Below are 23712 nucleotides of genomic sequence, written 5' to 3'. Positions count from 1 at the left end.
GTGTGCTGGTGTGATGTACTGATCGGTAAAGCAGCAGCAGGGTAAAGTGTTCAGTTCTTACTGATCTTTTAGTATGAAATGTTAAGAAGAACCTGCGGAATTTACACAAAAATAGCGTTTAATGTATTAATAATGTTTCTTTAGACTTCTTTCTGTACTGCAGCCTTTAAGGATGAATTTCCTCTCAGCAGGAGGTGACAGTTCAGGTTTTCTTTCTGATCTTGGTAAGAGACCACTGTTCCATGTGCCTGGAGATGTGAGGTCAAACTAGCCCTGTTTATATGGGCACTGAGACGTCACCGGCTGTAATCAGTCCTGCTCAGATCTGTGAAAATTAGTCAAAGAGAAAAAGAACAAATGAAATGACTGAAATCACAGGTCACATTGAGCCCCAGGACCCGGGGCCTATGCCTATTGTAATAAAAATACAATGCTGTGCAGAAATATAATCTAACAAGGAGCCTGGATGGTGCAGTGGTAAATAACGCCAGCCCAATACTGCTGAGATACAGCGTTCAAATCCCCAGCTGTGCTATCAGCCTGTCTGGCTTCTACATACAGACATGACTGGCTATGTCTGAACAGAACGGAAAAGAACAGAGTTAAACAGAACAGAGCTGAAAAGAACAGCTGAACAGAATGGAAAAAAAAAAGAAAGAAAAAAAAAAAGAACTGATGATAAGCACAGCACAAATCTGAACAGAATATAGCTGACCTGAACAGAACAGAAAAAATAACTGAACACCACTGATAAGAACAGAACCGAGCTGACCTAAACGGAACAGAACAGAACAGAGTTAAACACAACAGAACTGATGAGAAGAACAGAACAGTGCTGAGAAAACAGAGGTGAACAGAACAGAGTTAAACAGAACAGAAAAAAGAACAGAGTTGAACAGAACATTACAGAACTGACCTGGACAGAACAGAACCGAGCTGACCTAAACAGAACAGAGCTGAGCAGAACTACACAGAACTAAACAGAACTGGCCTGGACAGAACAGAACAGAGTTAAACAGAACAGAACTGATTAGAAGAACAGAACAGTGCTGAGAAAACAGAGCTGAACAGAACTGATGTAAACAGAACAGAACTAAATGGAGCTGACCTCTCCACTCTTTATTTTATTGCACTTCTGTAGATTTTTGAGTCGTTGTGTTTAATATCAGACACGTGTAGGATCATAAGTAAGAACTGACTGGTGTTACTGGTTTGTGTTCTGCAGAAGTTCTGGGTGGTCTGGTGTCGGCCAGTTACGGAGATGAAGACGTCAGAGCCGAGGAGAGAGACCAGAAAGATTCGGGGAACGAGGAGAGTGAGGAGGACGACGAGGGCGACAAACATTCTGTAAGTTCACGCAGATACCGGCTCACCTCGACCTCGACCTCGACCGGGTCACTGTTCATTACCATCCTGAGTGAGTTTCACCCCAGGCCCCCCCCCCCCCCCTTCAAAAACATAAATAAATTAATACATTAAACAACCTGTCAATAACTAACCCTAACACAAGTTTCTTTCTACTCTTCTTTCTTGCAAAGTCATCCACTAATTCATCAAAATTAAGCTGTCTGACCAAATCTGATTCAATGGCCAGAAGTGACAGTGAGTTCAGGCGGTTTTGGCGCATCCTAATCCTGAGTTCATTCTTAATACGAGCCAGTTTGGAGAATGAACGCACCCCTTCACAATTTGTGATAGGCACAGTCAAAAAAAGTCTAAGTGCTATGTAGACATTTGGAAAGGTTGACTGTAAATTCAAATTTATCATGGTTTTGAGCATTTTACTAGGACATTTTTCTTTTTCTGTTATGAATGATTTGTATTGTATCAATTCATCTGCCAGGCTCATGTTCAGATCTGAAGGATATGCTGCAGCGAGTGAGTTAGCCTTTAAAGTGAGCTCACTGCTGGACATATTGTCAGGCATGAAAAGAACATCAAATAGCTCAGTTAAGTGTGTGTATGCATTCAAACGGTGGTTGAGACAGGACACAAGTTTGTCAATGACAACATTGAAAGTTTCGATCCGAAACTTGTCCTTTCCGTTAAATGCTACGCCTGGCTCTGCACTATCATCAGACATAATTTTGTGCTTTTTTGTACGCTGGAGGTCATGCCTGTACTCTTGGGAGACAGCAGTGGTGACATTTAAAGCTGCCCCTTCAAAAACCTCAAAGTTATCTCCCTGTGCTGCCACAAAGTCTCGTAAAGACAAGAGAAGTTGTGTAGCTGTACACATGTCAATATCATGCTTCTGCAGCTGCAGGCTTGTGGCTTGGAACCTCTGTAGTATTGTGTCCCAGAAGTATGCCATGAAGGCCATCTCCAACGTGTCCAATTTGTCACAGAGTGCAGAGGCTTCACTTCGAGTTACACATTTCTCCTCATATCTTTAGACATATCATTCAATGCCTCTCTCAGTTGTGCATAATATTTCCAAAGAGCCTTAGTTGACTCAGCTCGTGCGCTCCATCGAGTACCTGACAGTGATTTCAGTGTGAGTTTGATATCAGTATCACGGAAAACCTTTCCCCACCTGTGTGTAGATGATGCACAAAATGTGTACATTGCCTGTACAAAGTCAAAAAAACGTCCAGCTTCTGGGCTACTGTCAACAGCATTGACACCAACTAAATTCAGTGAATGTGCTGCACAGGGGACATAACAAATCAAAGGGTTTCCAAAAGCATGGCTAGGGCCCCCAAGAGGCCCTGGGGTCAAAGTCCCTAATAGTCAGAGGATCCTTAAAATAAAGGGCCCTCAGAAATAAAAATATATTGTATCATAAATGTTGATAGGCATCGCAAAATGTTTTGTGCCAGGGCCCCACTGGCCCGGTCAGTAATCCAGCCATGTTCCAACTATTAAAGGTAGCATGACTGAAAGAGAGTCAGGTGAGCATGTGCTGTGTATCAGGACTTTCTAACCTGAGTAATTTAATCACTGAAAGTAAAAATACCACCCTGTTCTTCTGCCATCTTTAATTCTGGCTTCATTTTACCTAATGAACGTGTCATGATCTTTATAAATGCTTACAATCAATTTTGTCAATGGCTGCAATCACTGCTGTGTAATTATGTGAATTCTTGCACTGCACATGGCAGAAGACTAAAAGAAATTTAGAACGTGTAGAATAAAAGTATCAGGAAAGTATGAGATTAAAAGCATCAGCTTTTATTTATTCTTAAAAGAAAAATACATGAACCTCAGTCATCTCACACAAAGATCTGTTCTGCTCAACAACAGTAAAGCTCTCCATCGTTTCTGTGTGGCAGCTCCATAACTGAAGGGCTGTCAGTGTAGAATCGGGTGTGTGGGTATACGCCCTGCTCTTGTACACCGGCCGGTTAGCTCACTTGGTTAGAGCGTGGTGCTAAAAACACCAAGGTCACGGGTTCGATCCCCGTACGTGCAACACCCACTTTTGGCTTCAAACGTTGTCTCTGACAAGTGTGAGATCTGTGTACTTTGGTCAGTGGAAGTAGTTTTATAGCTTCATAAAAACATTTTACTTACGTGTCCAGCCCTGCTACACAAACTGTCATTTTTGTCCCTGTTAAAAACTTTAGCTTAGTTAAAGCAAATAAAGACACATTTAAAATCTTCATCTTTTATTACAGGTTTAAAGTTGCATAAAACAAATGTTTGTACAAATAATATAAAACCAAAGTACAAAATAAACATTTCACTTATTTTAATTATCTCACAAATCACTTCTCAGTTTTAAAGATTAAAGGCAGCAGCATCTTTTAGATCAGAACAGCTATTAACATTAAATATCACTAAAGAGGAAATACTGAAGACAGCAATGTAAACCTACAGCAACAAACCCAACAGCAACAATTAATCATTATAACAATAAAATAAAAATAATAACAATAATAATAATTATAATAATATTGTCACAAATCTGGAAAATAACTGTCATAACTTTGTTTAACTCTTTTTGAAAATCAAAGGTCTCCTTGTTCTGAATTTATTTACTTATTTACTTTATTTATTAAACTTTACTGTTTAACTGACTTTTAAAGTGGAGTTTATAATCATGTGGAGTTCATCATCCTCATCTAGTGGTGCTAGAAATACATTACATCTTGTTCAATAGGTACAGATTTGTGACTTTATTATTATTATTATTAATGTATTTTTTATTCTTTTTAATAGTATTTGCATTATTTAATTTGCATTTTTCATACTGTCCCAACTTTTTCTGATTTGGGGTTATAATAGACTTGGGAAGAAAGAAGTTTAAGGTGAAAATGATCACATTTACCATTTTGTAATGTACAGAAATCTTCTCTTTTATGTTTTTAAATATTCAGTTTGTCTTTTATTTAATTTAGTTTTAATATCTGAATCCATTTAGATGATAAATATTTAAGAAAAGAAGAAATGAGGAAAGGGGGTAAATACTTTTTTCACAGCACTGAATAAATGGTGGTTAATAAATTGAAAAAGAAAAACTTCATAAATGTATCACTGCCTCACAGATTCTAAAATCACTCAAACAGTTTAATGTTACACTTTCATGTAAATTTTACATTTAATTTGTTAAATCTGACAGTTTCACTTCTGATCCTGGATAAAGAAAAAACCCCGGGTAGAGGGGCTGAGTGAACGTGGTCTGAACTCTGTGGAGGAGCTTCATTGTATCAGAGACGCTGTAGAAGGACAGAGTTCCTGCTTCATAATCCACATACACTCCTATTCTAGAGGAACTCGGCATTGTGGGAATTTCAGTCTTTTTCTTATTGTGCCGGAATGAAAAGCTGGATGGAGAACAGAACAACCTCCAGGACTGATCATTCTGTCCAAACCTACAATCATCACCACGTTCCTTCCTGCTGATGCTTTTATATGACACTGCTATATCAACCCCCTTATTCCCACTCCACTCAACCTCCCAGTACCAGCGTCCACTCACACTCTCTCTACACACAACCTGAGAGTAAACATAAAATCTATCTGGATGATCATGATACGACTGTTCTGTTCTACTCCGGGTCGCCACTTTGTTCTCCTCAGACAGACGGAGGTTTTTATTTACTGTGTTTGGATCCAGTGTGAACCGACAAACATCTGGAGAGGAAACACAAAATAAACCAATTAACATAGAAGAGAGAGAGAGAGAGAGAGAGAGAGAGAGAGAGTGTGTGTGTGTACAGTGTGTGTACGGTGTGTGTGTGTGTGTGTACAGTGTGTGTACAGTATGTTTGTAGTGTGTGTGTACAGTGTGTGTACAGTGTGTTTGTAGTGTGTGTGTACAGTGTGTGTACAGTGTTTGTATAGTGTGTGTAGTGTGTGTGTGTGTACACTGTTTAGTGTGTGTACAGTGTGTGTGTACAGTGTGTGTAGTGTGTGTTTGTACAGTGTGTGTGTACAGTGTGTTTGTGTAGTGTGTTTGTGTACAGTGAGTGAGTGTGTGTATAGTGTGTGTGTTTGTGTACAGTGTGTTTGAGTACAGTGTGTGTACAGTGAGTGTGTGTATAGTGTGTGTGTACAGTGTGTTTGTGTAATTATACGTAGCAACACACAATCCAAACACACACAAACCCTACACATACACACAGACACTACACAAACATTACACAATCACACACACATTACACAAAGACTACACAAACACACACACACATTATACATACACTGCACAAATACACACAGACACTAAACATACACACAAATACTACACAAACACACACACATTACAAAAACACTTCAAAAACGCATACAAACCCTACACAATCACACAAACCCTACACAATCACACAAACTACACAATCACACACAAACCATATGCATACACACGAAAAACTACACAAACACACACAAACCCTAAGCATAGACACAGACACAAACACATAAACTCACACATACATTACACAAACACTGCACAACCACACACTCACACATACATTACACAAACACTACACAATCACACATACATTTTACAAACACTGCGCAATCACACAGACACTACACATACACACAAATACAACACAAACACACACATACATCCAGAGGTGGAAAGTAATGAATTACATTTACTCGCGTTACTGTAATTGAGTCGTTTTTTTGTGAACTTGTACTTTTTAAAGTAGATTTTACAGCCAGTAATTTTACTTTTATTGAAGTATGTTTTGTACTAAGATTTGTAATTCGCTACATTTTAAATAACATCCGTTACTGGGTAAAAAAAAAAAATCATGTCTGGGAAACTGCTGCAGTGAATTCTGAGATGGGGAGTCGGATCTTTTGTCTCGGTTCCTTTTAAAGAGCCGTATATATATAACAACTCCCAGCAGTGCAAATCGGTTCCTTTATTTCAGTTTAAAGGGCCGTTCAATAGAATCGAATCATTCCACGACACATCACTAGTGGTTATACAGTTTAAAAATGTTTTATGGGACTAAAATGACACATTACACATCCCTAAATGTTTTAAATGTTGTATCAACATGTTTTGTCTATTATATTTTAAATAAATAAGAAGATTTATGTCCACTTGTCATGTTTGTATTACACAGAAGAGACCCCCCTGCTGGTAAAAAAAAGTAACAAAGTAACGTTTACTCTCAAATTTTAAATGAGTTAGTTTGTACATGAGTAGATTTTTAGACTAGTAACTTTACTCGTACTTAGCTTGTATTGCAGTGTAGATTTACTGTCTTCTGAAAATAACACAACACACAGCCATTAATGTCTGAATAGCTGCAACATAAGTGAGTACACCCCACAGTGAACATGTCCAAATTGTGCCCAAATGTGTCATTGTCCCTCCTTGTTGTCCTGTGTCAAGGTTCCAGGTGTGAATGGGGAGCAGGGCTGTTAAATTTGGTGTTTTGGGTACAATTCTCTCATACTTGCCACTGGATATTCAACATGGCACCTCATGGCAAAGAACTCTCTGAGGATGTGAGAAATTGTTGCTCTCCACAAAGATGGCCTAGGCTATAAGAAGATTGCTAACACCCTGAAACTGAGCTACAGCACAGTGGCCAAGGTCATACAGCGGTTTTCCAGGACAGGTTCCACTCTGAACAGGCCTCGCCAGGGTCGACCAAAGAAGTTAAAAAGTCTACATGTTCAGCGTCATATCCAGAGGTTGACTTAAAAAAATAGACACATGAGTGCTGCCAGCATTGCTGCAGAGGTTAAAGAAGTGGGAGGTCAGCCTGTCAGTGCTCAGACCATACACCGCACACTGCATCAACTCGGTCTGCATGGTCGTTATCCCAGAGGGAAGCTGACGCACAAGAAAGCCCGCAAACAGTTTGATGAAGACAAGCAGTCTAAGAACCTGTGGTCTGACGAGACCAAGATAAACTTGTTTGGCTCAGATGGTGACCAGCATGTGTGGAGGCGGCCTGGTGAGGAGTACCAAGGCAACTGTCTCTTGCCTACAGTCAAGCATGGTGGTGGTAGCATCATGGTCTGGAGCTGCATGAGTGCTGCTGGCACTGGGGAGCTGTGGTTCATTGAGGGGAAACATGAATTCCAACATGTACTGTGACATTCTGAAACAGAGCATCATCCCCTCACTCCGGAAACTGGGCTGCATGGCAGCTTACCGACACGATAACGACCACAAACACACCTCCAAGATGACGAAGCTGAAGGTAAAGGTCAGAGGTGGAAAAAGTACTAAAATATTGTACTCAAGTAAAAGTACTATTATTTGATGATTTTTTACTTAAGTACAAGTAAAATTACTAGTCTAAAAATCTAGTCATTTAAACTGTACTCAGAGTAAACGTTACTTTGTTACTTTAACAGAATGAGGGATGTCATTTTCCAACAGAAGCTGATAGATAAATGATACAGCAGACTCTACACACAGCTCACCAGCCATGCAGCATGTTAGCAGTTCATGTGTGGATTTAACATCTACACACCTAACGCACTGCAACTGCTGTTATCAATTCAAAATAGCATTATTTCTGTTCATCCTCAATAAATTGCTATATTTTATAGCTTGTTGGACTTGACGCCAACTGACTTGGTTCAGGTCAATAGTGCCAACTAGGGTTGCCAACTTTTAGAACTGGAAAAAAACACCCTGGGCTGGCGGGTTGGTAAAAGACATAGGGTGGGGGGTGGGATGTCGGTGTTTACCTGTGCGGGGGGGAATTAAACAAACAAACCAGCAGAATCTCACAATCACATTTATGCTGTCTGTTTTATTCAAATAAATGAACATAAAAAATCACAATATTTCATAATGCTTTGCTATCTTTGCAAAATGACCCAGATCAATCACACAGCAGCAGCAGAAAATCATAACCACTTATCTGCTTACCTGATCTACAGTGGGGGAAATAAGTATTTGATCCCCTGCTGATTTTGTAAGTTTACCCCCTTACAAAGACTTGAACAGTCTATAATTTTTGTGGAAGGTTTATTTTAACAGAGAGAGAGACAGAATATCAACAAAAAATCCAGAAAAAACATTAAATAAAGGTTATAAATTAATTTGTATTTGATTAAGTGAAATAAGTATTTGATCCCCTACCAACCAGCAAGAATTCTGACCCCCACAGACCGGTTTTGTGCCCATGAGGCACACAAATTAGTCCTGTCCCTGTATAAAAGACTCCTGTCACAGAATCAGTTTCTTCCGTTCAAATCTCTCGACCACCATGGGCAAGACCAAAGAGCTATCAAAGGACGTCAGGGACAAGATTGTAGACCTGCACAAGGCTGGAATGGGCTACAAGACCATCAGCAAGAAGCTTGGTGAGAAAGAGACCACTGTTGGTGCGATAATTCAAAAATGGAAGAAATACAAGATCACAGTCAATCACCCTCACTCTGGAGCTCCATGCAAGATCTCACCTGGTGGGGTAAGAATGATTCTGAGAAAGGTGAGGTCAGTCCAGAATTACACGGGAGGAGCTTGTCAATGATCTCAAGGGAGCTGGGAGCACAGTCACCAAGAAAACCATTAGTAACACACTTCGCCGTAAAGGATTGAGATCCTGCAGTGCCCGCAAAGTTCCTCTGCTCAAGAAGGCTCATGTACAGGCCCGTCTGAAGTTTGCCAATGAACACCTGAATGATTCAGAGAAAGCTTGGGGGAGTGTGATATGGTCAGATGAGACCAAAATTGAGCTCTTTGGCATCAACTCCACTCGCCGTGTTTGGAGGCAGAGAAATGCCCAGTGGGGATGGTGTTCTTGGGGTCATATCCAGCATTTCTCTGCTCCCAAAAAAAGCCAGCTTTCCTAGTGGATTGGTCGTCGTGAAACTACGGATACTTGAAGCCTGTGCTAGCATTTCTTCTGCGGTGTTGCTATCAGTGTGTGAAGAGTGGGAGAAGAGGGTTGCATTGACAATCCAACACAATGGGCAGCACTTTGAACACATTTTATAAGTGGTCAGAAACTTGTAAATAACTCACTTTTTCTGGAAAAAGTTACAAAGTCAATCCTAAGATTTTAGTACTTCAGTGAACCACAGTAAGAGCCATGATCTCTAAATGACACTTGGAACAGTTAAGATTGCTTCAGGAGCTCATCAATGTCTCATCAAGGAAAACATACACGAACCCAAACAAACATTTAGGAAACCGCAGGACCTGCTGACCTCAATTTAAATCTGATTTAATGATTCCAGTATTAGAAGAAGACTGAGCACAAATAAAATCCATGGGAGAGTCACAAGGTAAAATCACTGTTAACTAAGAGGAACATAAAGCCTCGCCTCTCATTTACCAATATAAGAACCTTAATGACCCTCAAGCTTTTTGGTGATGATGTTCTGTGAACTGATGAGTCAGAATTCTTATACTTGCAATGAAGCTAAAACAGCATTTTACAATAAAAACATCTTACTAACAGTCAGTCATGGTGGTGGTTGTGTGATGGTGTTTCAGGACTAGAGAAGAACGCTTGGTCATCAGTTCATGATTTAAAGATTAAACACTTGTGTAATATAAAAACACAACAATTCCAAATAACAAGAGCAGATCTGTGTTAAAATAAATCTGAGGAAATAAAGTTTAGGTTTTGGACCTAATCAAATCTGGACTTGAACCAAACTGAGCTGCTGTAGCATCTGAACTAGTAACGTGACAAATATGTAAAAATACAGATAACTGGGGGGTGCAAATACTTTTTCACTGCACTGTGTATGTTTGTGTGTTTGGAAGAAACTTACATTGTAGAAAATCTTCTCTGATTTCAGGTTCAGGAGGTGAAGTAATCCGGACTTTCTTCACTGCAGAGAGAGTAACAGTACAATCACTTATCACAGTAAATAAATATCTGCACTAGAAAGTGTCGCAGGTACAGCCAGTAAGAAGTTTGACATGTTCCTCCAGTGTTTGTCTAAAGTGACTAAGTCTGAGAAACTACGTACAGTGTGAGTGTATTTCATTTAACCCTGGACTCACTGTAACCATGACCAGTACTGGGTTAATAAGTAAATGAATGATGATCCTTCACTCACCTTCATCTGGTATCTTCTCACACTGCTCTTTCCAGAATTTTTCTACTTTCTCTCTCAGCTGAGATACAGACGTTGTAACATCATCAAATGAGAGGAAAGGACTGATTGTGATGGCGGCTGATTCTGCAGATCCAGCAGGAGCCGAGAGAGACTGAAAATTCTACATCCAGACAGATAATGTTCACAGAGAAACAACAAGATGATGATGAATCACAAATGATGGATGACAGACATGAAGTACAGAGTGACGTTTCTCCTAATAACATTAACAGTATTTCATGATCTCTCAGAAAAGCTGATTCTGATTCTCACAATATCTCAGAACCCCAAGTGTTACGACTTTATGGGTCATAATCAGGGGCGATTTAATGCATGGGCTTACCTGGGCTTCAGCCCGGGGGCCCCGAATAATTGAGGGCCCCGGATTGGCTGTTTTATTTTTTATTTATTTTGTTAGTTATTTTGGTTAATAAGAATGGTAAAGCTTACAAACCAATCATTTTGTAAATCATTTACGCGTTATTCATATTTCTAAGTGTTGATTGGCCAGATAAACGAGCTGCTGTAATTCTGATTGGTGGTTTCAGTTAAGCAACATAAACGTTAGCCAATCAGAATGCAGCACCAGGTTTATACATGTGCGCTCGGACGTTCTGCAGTTAGTTTTGTATGAGACTCGCCTTATGGTCCCAGCATTGAAGTTCGGGTTCTGGAACTAGGCGGTATAAAGTGCTGTAACGCTCATTGAAGTCCTGACTAAAACAGTGAAAGTGATTCTACCCTGTCGTGTGCCTTTATTCCCACACCTCCACCACCGCACAGCAAAAGACCCGTAACATCCCCACCGGACAGCGGCTAGGTGAGCCGACCCTCTACAGTAGCAAGTGGCTAATGCTAGCGGTAAAGTGCCGCAATAGTGAAAGTAAAAAAAAAAAACGGCAATGTTTTTGTTAAGTAAAATATAAAAATAACTAAAAGACAATGAAATACATGTAATCACAATAAACAGTGAGTGCACAGCAAATGATGTTGGGAATCTGTGTAACCTGCTTAACGTTAGACTATATATATATGGGGCAAAATGATTTTTTGCACTGGGGCCCATGAGCTCCTAGTTACTCCACTGAACTCTGTTGTCTTGCGTTGTGTAGTGATTTTATAAAAACTATACGTGGGGGCCCACAAGCAGCCGTAGCCCCTGGGCCCACAGGCAGGTTAAATCGCCTCTGGTCATAATGTGTTTTGTGTAGGGGGGTTTTCCCTATGTCACAGATTTGTAGAAGATGTATGAAGATGTGCAAAGCTACCACCAGGGGGAGATACCTATAAAAAGGAGACCTCTGAGAAGACGGGAGAGGATGCTTTGCTTGTGACGTGGTTGAATGAATGCTAACAAAAATCAAGTTTAGGAGAAACGTCAAGTTTAAGAGAACAAAGGTGTCAAGTTTCAAAGATTTCAAGTGTAGGAGACGTCAAGGTACCGCTGTGTCCAGTTCAGCATCTTTCTTCTGCAGCTCTTCAATCTCCTGCACCACCCGTTTTATGAGTTTTTCAGCTCGACTTACTTCTGCTGTCTCTCGATCTCTGATCAGATCTTTTAGCTCAAAGCATCTTCTGGTAACTGAGTTGATTAGTTCAGTACAGATCCTCTCAATGTTCTTCACTGCTGTCTGTGCAGAACACTGTGAGAATATTCAAAAAGAGGAAACATTTCTTACTTTGTCATTTGTCCATACATTCATATGTAGCTACTGACCAGACTAAGACTTTCATCACTCATAGCTTGGTGATGGTGCTAAATGGCTTGATTTTTCATACCCTTGTAAATGTTACCATCATCATCATGTCCACATGATGCAGTATTTGATACTCTACTTCCCAAATATAAGAAAGAGTTCCAGTCTTCCACCTTCCACCTTAAACTCCAGCACTTCTTCAGTGTTCATCATCACTTTAGTTTTTACTGCATTTATCAGCATGTTTCCTTACATATTTTTGATACAACACACCTGCGCCTGTATGTCCTTAATTTAAAATGATGTGTGTGAATTTAATCTAATAAAACCTAAAAACACCATATATACTGTGAAATGTGATGGTGGTAGCATACTGTTACAGAAATACTTTTGAGTATCAGGAAACACCAACCTGGACAGGACTGGGATTCAATTTAGTGATCTTCTCAAGTCAATAATCAATAACAACAATCAATAAGTCAATAACAACAATCAATAATATTCTTGGGTAGTTCAGTCAAAGTCCTAATCTGATCTTATCACCCTTATAATTATTAGCACAACTTCAGAATTGTTGTACAGCTTCAATCACCAAATAACCAGGTAGAATTTAAACATTGTTTGTAATTCATGAACAAAAATGCTAATTACTTACAAAGTTACCTGAGATATAAAATATCTGATTTTTAATGGAGATTGGTTTAATGGAGGAGAGTCGGACTGATCCTGAGAGCTTTTTGTTTACAAAACTTACCTTGTGAGACTCCACAGCTTTTATCAGCTCACAAAGTTCCTTCTCTCTGTTCTGGATTTTCTCCTGGAATTTTCTCTAGAGTAAAACAATAACACAGTAAAATAATTCAGGATTTACTTGTATTGTGTACGAGCACCACATAAACAACGTCAGTGTAAATGCTTATGAGTTGTTACTTGTTAAAGAGAGCTGTATAATATTTTTACCTGTTTCTCAGTTCTTTCTGCTGCAGCTGATATTGCATCATGTCCTTTATGATCATCCATGGTACACAACACACAGATACACTGCTGATCAGTACGACAGTAAACCTCCAGCAGTTTATTATGCTGAGAGCAGATCTGATCCTGGAGTCATCTGGAGGCTTTAACCAGCTTGTGAGTCTTATAAAGAGGAATCTGACAATGAGGCTGAAGGTGAGTTTCACAGAAAGAGGCCAAACACGCTAGACAGGATTTTACGGCTTTGTATTTTTTCCCAGTGCAGGAATCACACTCCACATCTTCAGGTCCAGCAGAACAGTGACCAGGATGTGGAGCTTGAAGTTATGTTTTCTTCAGTTTCTCCCCAACCAGCATTGTGTTTATACTCACAACAGGTCTTGGAGTGAAGGTTTTTCTACACTGTGGACAGCTGTATGTTCCCTTATCAACCTCCTGATCCCAGCAGTTATTACAGTTTTTCTCAATTGCTTTGGTGCATTTCTCTGATCAGAATTAAAATTCTCATAACTGTTAGTTCAACCTCCACAAGATTTAGTCATTTGTGCACATCATAGTAGCAGTTTCTCATTCCTTCCAACAAACTGCAAATGCTTTTGGACATGCATCAATTGCTTCCATACAATTCTCTGCTGTTTTATAACATTATCATTTGCTATGTCATGTCAGTCAAAATGAACTATACTTATGAAAGCTGAATAGTCATTCCCTATGAAACTAATAGTCCTCATTTCATTGCTTGAATCATTACATACAAAAATGTTGAACTAGTTGTCAAAATCAGCATGTTGTATGTTCCAATTCAGTTCCAATATGTACTGCAATATTGTTTACAGTTGTGCACAGCTCTACCCAAAGGGTGTTTCTTATGTTTGTTGTAAATAAGTTTGTACTTTGCTTTAGCACAATGCTGTGATCAAATTAGAATTGCAAAGAGCATATGCAGTAAAAATGTGAAACATACGTATTGTACTCATTTACCTCACTAAATACAGTAATGTGTAACTTAACTGTAGATTTCAAATGGGTGTGCTAATAGTGTATAGTGCTTTTGAGGAATGAACTATCCATTTTGAGCAAGTGACACGCTTTTGCAGGTTATCAACTAGGTTTTGCAGTTTGTACTAATTGTTTTGAGAAATGCACTTACTGTTGTGCAAATGTTAATAGTGATGTGAGAAATGCACCAAAGCGACTGAGAAAAACTGTAACTGTAGATTTAAAATGGGTGTGCTAATAGTGTATAGTGCTGACTTGAGCATTTTCAGGTAGTCACCATGATCTGACTTTTTTGCATTGGAAAACACTTACAGAGTGAACTATCATAATGAAAACATGACAAAGCCATTTGACTATCTTGTTCATAAACAATGGTGTCAGGACTTTTTATTTTGATGACACTGACACTTCATTGACATGAATACTTGCTTTTGAGAAATAAACTTTCCATTTTGAGCAAGTGACACGCTCTTGCAGGTTATCAACTAGGTTTTGCAGTTTGTACTAATTGTTTTGAGAAATGCACTTACTGTTGTGCAAATGTTAATAGTGATGTGAGAAATGCACCAAAGCGACTGAGAAAAACTGTATGTGGTTGATGTAGTTACTGCACCACATGATGTAGTTACTGGATCCTTCAGTGTTTCCAGACAGAGTGAACAGCTGAACTCGTCCTGAGTTACTGAAATTTTGGATTCAGCCATTTTTCTACACGTAAACAGAAACACCAGTAAACACAGCAAGTTATTTACAGCAGCTCAGACTTAACATTTTTGATGACCTACTGTACCCAAATTGTGAGACTTTTAATTTGTATTGCGGTTGTATTAAGTAGTATAAGTGACTAGTTAACTACTACAACCTTCGTCTTATTAAAATTTGTGTTTCTTATTTTTTGTTAATCTTCTATATTTTATTATTACTGTACCTTTACTGTAGTACATTTTATGATTCGTTACTGTACCCATGCTGTAGTACTTTTATAATGTGGTTGTAGTAACTAGTACAAGTGACTAGTTAACTATTAAATCCTTGGTTATATGAAAATATTTTTATTTTTTTACTTTTAATTCTTTATTACTGTACCCATACTGTAGGGTTTGTTTCTGTAATTTAAGTGTAGTGGGTGGTACATGTCACTAGGTAACTTGCATAATTTATTATATTAAAATTATTGTTTTTAGAATTGTTTACACTATATATTTTTACTGTACCCATACTGTAGGTTTTTATACAGTTGTATTGAATGTTATTCAGACATATATACTACATACACACTAACACAGATATTGTACACCCTATACTACACACACACACACACTAACACACAGATACTGTACACCCTATACTACACACACACACTAACATACAGATACTCTACACCCTATACTACACACACTAACATACAGATACTGTACACCCTATACTACACACACACACACACACTAACACAGAGATAATGTACACCCTATACTACACACACACTAACAGACAGATAATATACACCCTATACTACATACACACACTAACACATAGATACTGTACACCCTATACTACACACACACTAACACACAGATACATTACACCCTATACTACACACACACAATTTGGAACCTGAAACTCGTTGTTGTGCTCATGGACACCTTGACTGGTCTGCATCTATGCAGCCCCAACACACAACAAACTGTGATGCTCTGTGTATTCTGACACCTTTCTATCAGAACCAGCATGAACTTCTTCAGCAGTCTGAACTACAGCAGCTCGTCTGTTAGATCGGACCACACAGGCATCAATGAGCTTTGGCCGCTCATGACCCCTGGTTTACCGCTGTTGCTTCTTTGGAGCACTTTTGATAGATACTGACCACTGCAGAACACCCCACAAGAGCTGCAGTGTTGGAGATGCTAGCCATCACAACTTGGCCCTCGTCAAACTCACTTAAATGCTCACGCTTGGTCATTATTCCTGCTTCTAACATCAACTTTGAGGATCAAATGTTTACTTGCTGCCTAATACAACCCTAAATCAGAAAAAATTGGGACAGCATGGAAAATGCAAATAAAAATGCAGTGTTCCTTATATTGACTTTGACTTTTATTTGATTGCAGACAGGATGAACCTGAGATATTTCATGTTTTATCTGATCAACATCATATAATTTGTTAATATACCTCCATTCCTGCATTTTAGGCCTGTAACACATTCCAAAAAAAGGTTGAGATGGGGGCAATTTAGGGCTAGTAATAAGGTGGAAAAACTAAATAATGATGTGATTTTAAACAGGTGATTGTAATCATGGTTTGATACAAAAGCAACATCCAGGAAAGGCTGAGAGTCTCTGATGAGTAAAGATGATCAAAGGAACCAGTTCGTCCACAAATGTGTGAGAAAATGATTGAAATGTTTAAAAACCATGAACCTCAAACCTCCCTCTAAAGTGCAGAATATCATTAAATGATTCAAGGAATGAGGAGCGATTTGAGTGCATAAAGGCCAAAGGTGCAAGCTTAACTTGAACGCTTGTGATCTTCCATCCCTCAGACGGCGCTGTATCAAGAACCTCCACTCAACAATAGCAGATATAACCACAGGTGGAATTAAACCAGCGACTTGTTTCTGCCTCATGTTAAAAGCATTATAAGTCTATAGAGCAGGATGACATTTTTATTTCAAAGTTTAGGTTTGACTGGATTGTGTACATTGTTTTTTATACAACGCTGACTGAGGCTTCGCCCAAATTCATGTAACTCTGTGTTTGCTCTGTCAACATGGCACAACAATGTAATTCTTTCTTTTACTTAGAGAATTCATAATGTAGAATTCATGTTAAATATGTAGTAAACCCAAAATACATCTGACCTGGTCATTTTATACCATTAAAATTAAGTAAAATGATCATCATTTTTTAAATAATAGACAAATAAAATACCAAGATGCTAATGCAGAATCAATGTGCAGCAATCAACACTAATGTAAGCTTAGTAATACTTTATGAAAAATACATTTGTTCATGAAGTGTAAACAATTACCAATTTAAACCTAATTTTAGTAGAAAATTCTGCCAAAATGTTTCACTTATCACTTGGTTTCACTTTGTAGAGCTTTGTACAGAAGAGACAACAGGAATCATGGTTTCAGATCTTACATGACTATTTAATTTAAATTCAAATACAATTGATTACAAGTTCACTCATTAAATCATGTAGTGTGTGAACTTTGTGGAATGAATGTAGGATTTGTTCGTGTAGATTCTGGGTTTTAGGAAGTTGAGCTACTGTTAATATTTTTTCCCGGTTGAACTAAAAACAACCTGAATTGATGTTTTAATTGTTCATTAAGACTTCACTAAGAGTTATTACCATCAAGCAAATGTAAAGCATATTTCTATATTAAGCCCGGCTAGCTCAGTCAGTAGAGCATGAGACTCTTAATCTCAGGGTCGTGAGTTTGAGCCCCGCATTGGGTAAGTATTTTTATTTAACATCAAGGCATGGACCTCACTAGACCCCTGAATGTGTGCTGTGGTATCTGGCACCAAGATGTTAGCAGCAGATCCTTTAACTCCTGTAAGTTGTGAGGTGGGGCCTCCATGGATCGGACTTTTTTGTCCAGCACGTCCCACAGATGCTCAACTGGATTGAGATCTGGGAAATCTGGAACCACAAACTCTTTGTTGTGCTCATGGACACCCTGACTGGTCTGCATCTATGCAGCCCCAACACACAACAAACTGTGATGCACTGTGTATTCTGACACCTTTCAATCAGAACAAGTGAACTTCTTCAGCAGTCTGAGCTACAGCAGCTCGTCTGTTGGATCGGACCACATGGGCATCAATGAGCCTTGGCCGCTCATGACCGCCGGTTTACTGCTGTTCCTTCCTTGGACCACTTTTGATAGATACTGACCACTGTAGACCGAGAACAACCCACAAGAGCTGCAAATGCTCTGACCCAGTCATCTAGCCATCACAATTTGGCCCTCGTCAAACTCACTTAAATGCTCACACTTGTTCATTTTTCCTGCTTCTAACATCAACTTTGAGGATCAAATGTTTACTTGCTGCCTAATACAACCCTAAATCAGAAAATGTATGGAAAATGAAAATAAAAATGTAGTGTTCCTTACATTTACGTTGACTTTTATTTGATTGCAGACAGGATGAACCTGAGATATTTCATGTTTTATCTGATCAACATCATATCATTTGTTAATATACCTCCATTCCTGCATTTTAGGCCTGCAACACATTCCAAAAAAGGTTGGGACGGCAGCAATTTAGGGCTAGTAATGAGGTGAAAAAACTAAATAATTATGTGATTTTAAACAGGTGATTGTAATCATGGTTTGGTACAAAAGCAGCATCCAGGAAAGGCTGAGAGTCTCTGATGAGTAAAGATGATCAGAGGATCTCCAGTTTGTCCACAAATGTGTAAGAAAATGATTGAAATGTTTAAAAACGATGAACCTCAAACCTCCCTCTAAAGTGCAGAATATAATTAAACCAGTCAAGGAATCAGGAGGAATTTTAGTGCGTAAAGACCAAGGGTGCAAGCTTAACTTAAACGCTCGTGATCTTCCATCCCTCAGACGGCACTGCATCAAGATCCTCCACTCAACAATAGAAGATATAACCACAGGTGGAATTAAACCAGCGACTTGTTTCTGCCTCATGTTGAAAGAATCCTGACTGACTGGTCTATAGAGCAGGATGACATTTTTATTTAAAAGTTCAGGTTTGATCGCATTGTGTACATTGTTTTTTATACAATACTGACTGAGGCTTCGCCCAAATTCATGTGACTCTGTGTTTGCTCAGTCAACATGGCACAACAATGTAATTCTTTCTTTTACTTAGAGAATTCATAATGTAGAGTTCATGTTAAATATGTAGTAAAAACCAAAGTACATCTGAGCTGGTCATTTTAAACCATTAAAATTAAGTGAAATGATCATCATTTTTTAAATGACCTAAAAAATAATAGACATATAAAATACCAAGATGCTAATGCTGAATCAATTTGCAGCAATCAACACCAATGTAAGTTTAGTAATACTTTATGAAAAATACATTTGTTCCTGAAGTGTAAACAATTACTAATTTAAACCTAATTTTAGTAGAAAATTCTGCCAAAATGTTTCACTTATCACTTGGTTTCACTTTGTAGAGCTTTGTACAGAAGAGACAACAGGAATCGTGGTTTCAGATCTTACATAACTATTGAATTTAAATTTAAATAAAATTGATTACAAGTTAAAATCAATCAGCTATTTGTTTTATTTCCTTGATACGACTGTACGCTGGTATTCCGTACACACCTCGCTCAAACAACAAACTGTAGAGGAAGAGCTTAGCTTTTGACCTTTGCATACAATGCGTGTTTGCTTTAATACAGTGGGGCCAAAAAGTATTTAGTCAGCCACTGATTGTGCAAGTTCTCCTACTTAGAAAGATGAGAGAGGTCTGTAATTTTCATCATAGGTACACTTCAACTATGAGAGACAAAATGAGAAGAAAAAAAAATCCAGGAAATCACATTGTAGGATTTTTAAAGAATGTATTTGTAAATTATGGTGGAAAATAAGTATTTGGTCAATAACAAACAAGCAAGATTTCTGGCTCTCACAGACCTGTAACAACTTCTTTAAGAAGCTCTTCTGTCCTCCACTCGTTACCTGTATTAATGGCACCTGTTTGACCTTGTTATTTGTATAAAAGACACCTGTCCACAGCCTCAAACAGTCAGACTCCAAACTCAACCATGGCCATGACCAAAGAGCTGTCGAAGGACACCAGGAAGAAAATTGTAGACCTGCACCAGGCTGGGAAGAGTGAATCTACAATAGGCAAGCAGGTTGGTGTGAATAAATCAACTGTGGGAGCAATTGTAAGAAAATGGAAGACATACAAGACCATTGATAATCTCCCTTGGGGTCAAGATCTCATCCCGTGGGGTCAAAATGATCATGAGAACGGTGAGCAAAAATCCCAGAACTACACGGAGGGACCTGATGAATAACCTGTAGGGAGCTGGGACCAAAGTAACAAAGGCTACCATCAGTAACACACTACGCAGAGAGGGACTCAAATCCTGCAGGCGTGTCCCCCTGCTTAAGCCAGTACATTTACATTTTCAGCATTTAGCAGACGCTTTTATCCAAAGCGACTTACACAATGAGTAATTGAGGGTTAAGGGCCTTGCTCAGGGACCCAACAGTGGCAACTTGGTGGTGGCGGGGCTTGAACCGGCAACCTTCTGTTTACTAGTCCAGTACCTTAACCACTGAGCTATCACTGGCCCTGAGGCATCACATGTCCAGGCCCATCTGAAGTTTGCCAGAGAGCATATGGATATCATGGGAGAATATCATGTGGTCAGATGTAACCAAAATGGAACTTTTTGGTAAAAACTCAACTCGTCGTGTTTGGAGGAAGAAGAATGCTGAGTTGCATCCCAAGAACACCATACCTACTGTGAAGCATGGGGGTGGAAACATCATGCTTTGGGGCTGTTTTTCTGCAAAGGGGACAGGACAACTGATCCGTGTTAAGGGAAGAATGAACAGGGCCATGTATCGTGAGATTTTAAGCCAAAACCTCCTTCCATCAGTGAGAGCATTGAAGATGGAACGTGGCTGGGTCTTCCAGCATGACAATGATCCCAAACACACAGCTCGGGCAACGAAGGATTGGCTCCATAAAAAGCATTTCAAGGTCCTGGAGTGGCCTAGCCAGTCTCCAGACCTCAACCCCATAGAAAATTTGTGGAGTCCGTGTTGCCCAGCGACAGCCCCAAAACATCACTGCTCTAGAGGAGATCTGCTTGGAGGAATGGGCCAAAACACCAGCTACAGTGTGTGCAAACCTGGTGAAGACTTACAGGAAACGTTTGACCTCTGGCATTGCCAACAAAGGTTATGTTACAAAGTATTAAGTTAAACTTTTGTTATTGACCAAATACTTATTTTCCACCATAATTTACAAATAAATTCTTTAAAAATCCTACAATGTGATTTCCTGGATTATTTTTTCTCATTTTGTCTCTCATAGTTGAAGTGTAGCTATGATGAAAATTACAGACCTCTCTCATCTTTCTAAGTAGGAGAACTTGCACAATCAGTGGTTGACTAAATACTTTTTGGCCCCACTGTATACAAATACTGGGTTGGGCTTCATTGGTTTTCAGAACAGCCTCAATTCTCTACATTCTTTTATGACTCATGTAATTGTAAAATGTCATTGCAGCACACTTGAGAAGAATGTTGCTGTGTGGCATTCATGTAGCTGTGCCATGTTGCCATTCCACAAATCACATAAGTACATTTTGGCATTTAAAAAAGGTGGTGTGACTCTCTGATTGTATATGCAAATAAAGGTTTTAGATTTGTGTCTAAATACATTGTAAAATGAGGCAAGTTCCTATTATTGACACATGGATCAACCAAAGAAAACTCATTCTGGTATTATTTTTAATTTTTGACTTGATTTATTTCTGTCTGCCTCTGTGAGTGATGGAAAGACTGCTGGACCACAACCTGCAGCTCGACAGATAATTTTTAAGCTTTATTGTGCCATACTGCACTAGTTGTAAAAAATATATCTCACACTTAAGAAGACCAGATTGTACACAGTACCAGCCTGCACGCCAGAGAGTGTTATAGTGTTCCACATGTGACTGCTCCATCCCAAAATATGATCGCAAATCATTGTTTACAGCGCCATCTAACAGTCAACTTGCTCTTAAATAACTAATTATTAACTTTTGGGCTTAAGTAAGACCCCACTGTGTAGTTCCATGGTGTAAAGGTTAACACTCTGTGGAACCTGGCTTTATTTAAGTAAAAACACTGTTATCAGTGCTGAGTAGAGAATAGTGTTCCACATGTGACTGCTCTATGCAGAATTGTAACACTAAAAGGCAAATCATTGTTTACAGCGAAATCTACCGGCCAACTGGGTCCTAAATTTAACTCAGTGCAGTTTAACAGTGGAATAGTTAGTTTTTTTTATACTTGGGTGGCAATGTTTAACTAAAATTACTTTTATTTACTGCCTAAAACTTCTAAATTACCTCAGAATTGTATCAATCACGTAAGTTTAAAAAATCTGAGATGTAAAAGTAAAGTCTGAAGTTGTGTGTGTGTGTATTTTTCTTTTTGGCTTTATTTACTCCGCAAATGGTGAATCTTTACACCAATTAGTTTTACAATGGCAATGATTTGCCTCTGTTGCTCTGTTGTACTGCACATGCACTGAATGCTACCATCCTGAAACTGCTAATGTTTCTCAATCTTGGACCTCACACCGGGCCCCAAGTAAAAGCGGTAAGGTCCCACCGAGATTTGAACTCGGATCGCTGGATTCAGAGTCCAGAGTGATAACCATTACACCATGGAACCCTGACACCACAAAAACTAAACGTAATGATTCGCCATGTCTAAACCACCGGCAACAAAAGTGAGTACACCCCTAAGAGACTACACCCCTAAATGTCCAAATTAAGCACTGCTTGTCATTTTCCCTCCAAAATGTCATGTGACTCGTTAGTGTTACTAGGTCTCAGGTGTGCATAGAGAGCAGGTGTGTTCAATTTAGTAGTACAGCTCTCACACTCATACTGGTCACTGAAAGTTCCAACATGGCACCTCATGGCAAAGAACTCTCTGAGGATCTTAAAGGACGAATTGTTGCACTACATGAAGATGGCCAAAGCTACAAGAAGATTGCCAACACCCTGAAACTGAGCTGCAGCACAGTGGCCAAGATCATCCAGCGTTTTAAAAGAGCAGGGTCCACTCAGAACAGACCTCGCGTTGGTCGTCCAAAGAAGCTGAGTGCACGTGCTCAGCATCACATCCAACTGCTGTCTTTGAAAGATAGGCGCAGGAGTGCTGTCAGCATTGCTGCAGAGATTGAAAAGGTGGGGGGTCAGCCTGTCAGTGCTCAGACCATACGCCGCACACTACATCAAATTGGTCTGCGTGGCTGTCACCCCAGAAGGAAGCCTCTTCTGAAGTCTCTACACAAGAAAGCTCGCAAACAGTTTGCTGAAGACCTGTCAACAAAGGACATGGATTACTGGAACCATGTCCTATGGTCTGATGAGACCAAGATTAATTTGTTTGGTTCAGATGGTCTCAAGCATGTGTGGCGGCAATCAGGTGAGGAGTACAAAGATAAGTGTGTCATGCCTACAGTCAAGCATGGTGGTGGGAATGCCATGGTCTGGGGCTGCATGAGTGCAGCAGGTGTTGGGGAGTTACATTTCATTGAGGGACACATGAACTCCAATATGTACTGTGAAATACTGAAGCAGAGCATGATCCCCTCCCTCCGGAAACTGGGTCGCAGGGCAGTGTTCCAGCATGATAATGACCCCAAACACAACTCTAAGACGACCACTGCTTTATTGAAGAGGCTGAGGGTAAAGGTGATGGACTGGCCAAGCATGTCTCCAGACCTAAACCCAATAGAACATCTTTGGGGCATCCTCAAGCGGAAGGTGGAGGAGTGCAAAGTCTCGAATATCCGCCAGCTCCGTGATGTCGTCAT

At 39.4% G+C, this 23712-nt stretch overlaps 1 protein-coding gene and 1 non-coding gene across 2 annotated transcripts; both read right to left on the bottom strand.

The window, feature by feature from the left end:
- Window positions 1-3060: 3060 nt before the first annotated feature.
- LOC134326260 (tripartite motif-containing protein 16-like) lies at window positions 3061-14863 on the bottom strand. The gene is given in 8 exon segments (XM_063008429.1): window positions 3061-3091; window positions 4563-5079; window positions 10159-10218; window positions 10450-10603; window positions 11931-12131; window positions 12940-13014; window positions 13116-13622; window positions 14768-14863. Coding segments are annotated over 8 exon segments (1641 nt in total).
- Window positions 14864-22487: 7624 nt separating this feature from the next.
- Window positions 22488-22559, bottom strand: trnaq-cug (transfer RNA glutamine (anticodon CUG)). Its single transcript has one exon. It is a non-coding gene; the product is annotated as a tRNA-Gln (tRNA).
- Between the last annotated feature and the right edge of the window lie 1153 nt (window positions 22560-23712).

This window comes from Trichomycterus rosablanca, chromosome 14, assembly GCF_030014385.1.
Source record: "Trichomycterus rosablanca isolate fTriRos1 chromosome 14, fTriRos1.hap1, whole genome shotgun sequence".
NCBI lineage: Eukaryota > Metazoa > Chordata > Actinopteri > Siluriformes > Trichomycteridae > Trichomycterus > Trichomycterus rosablanca.
The sequence above is the reverse complement of the archived record's forward strand: the minus strand, read 5'-3'. Positions and strand labels throughout refer to the sequence as shown.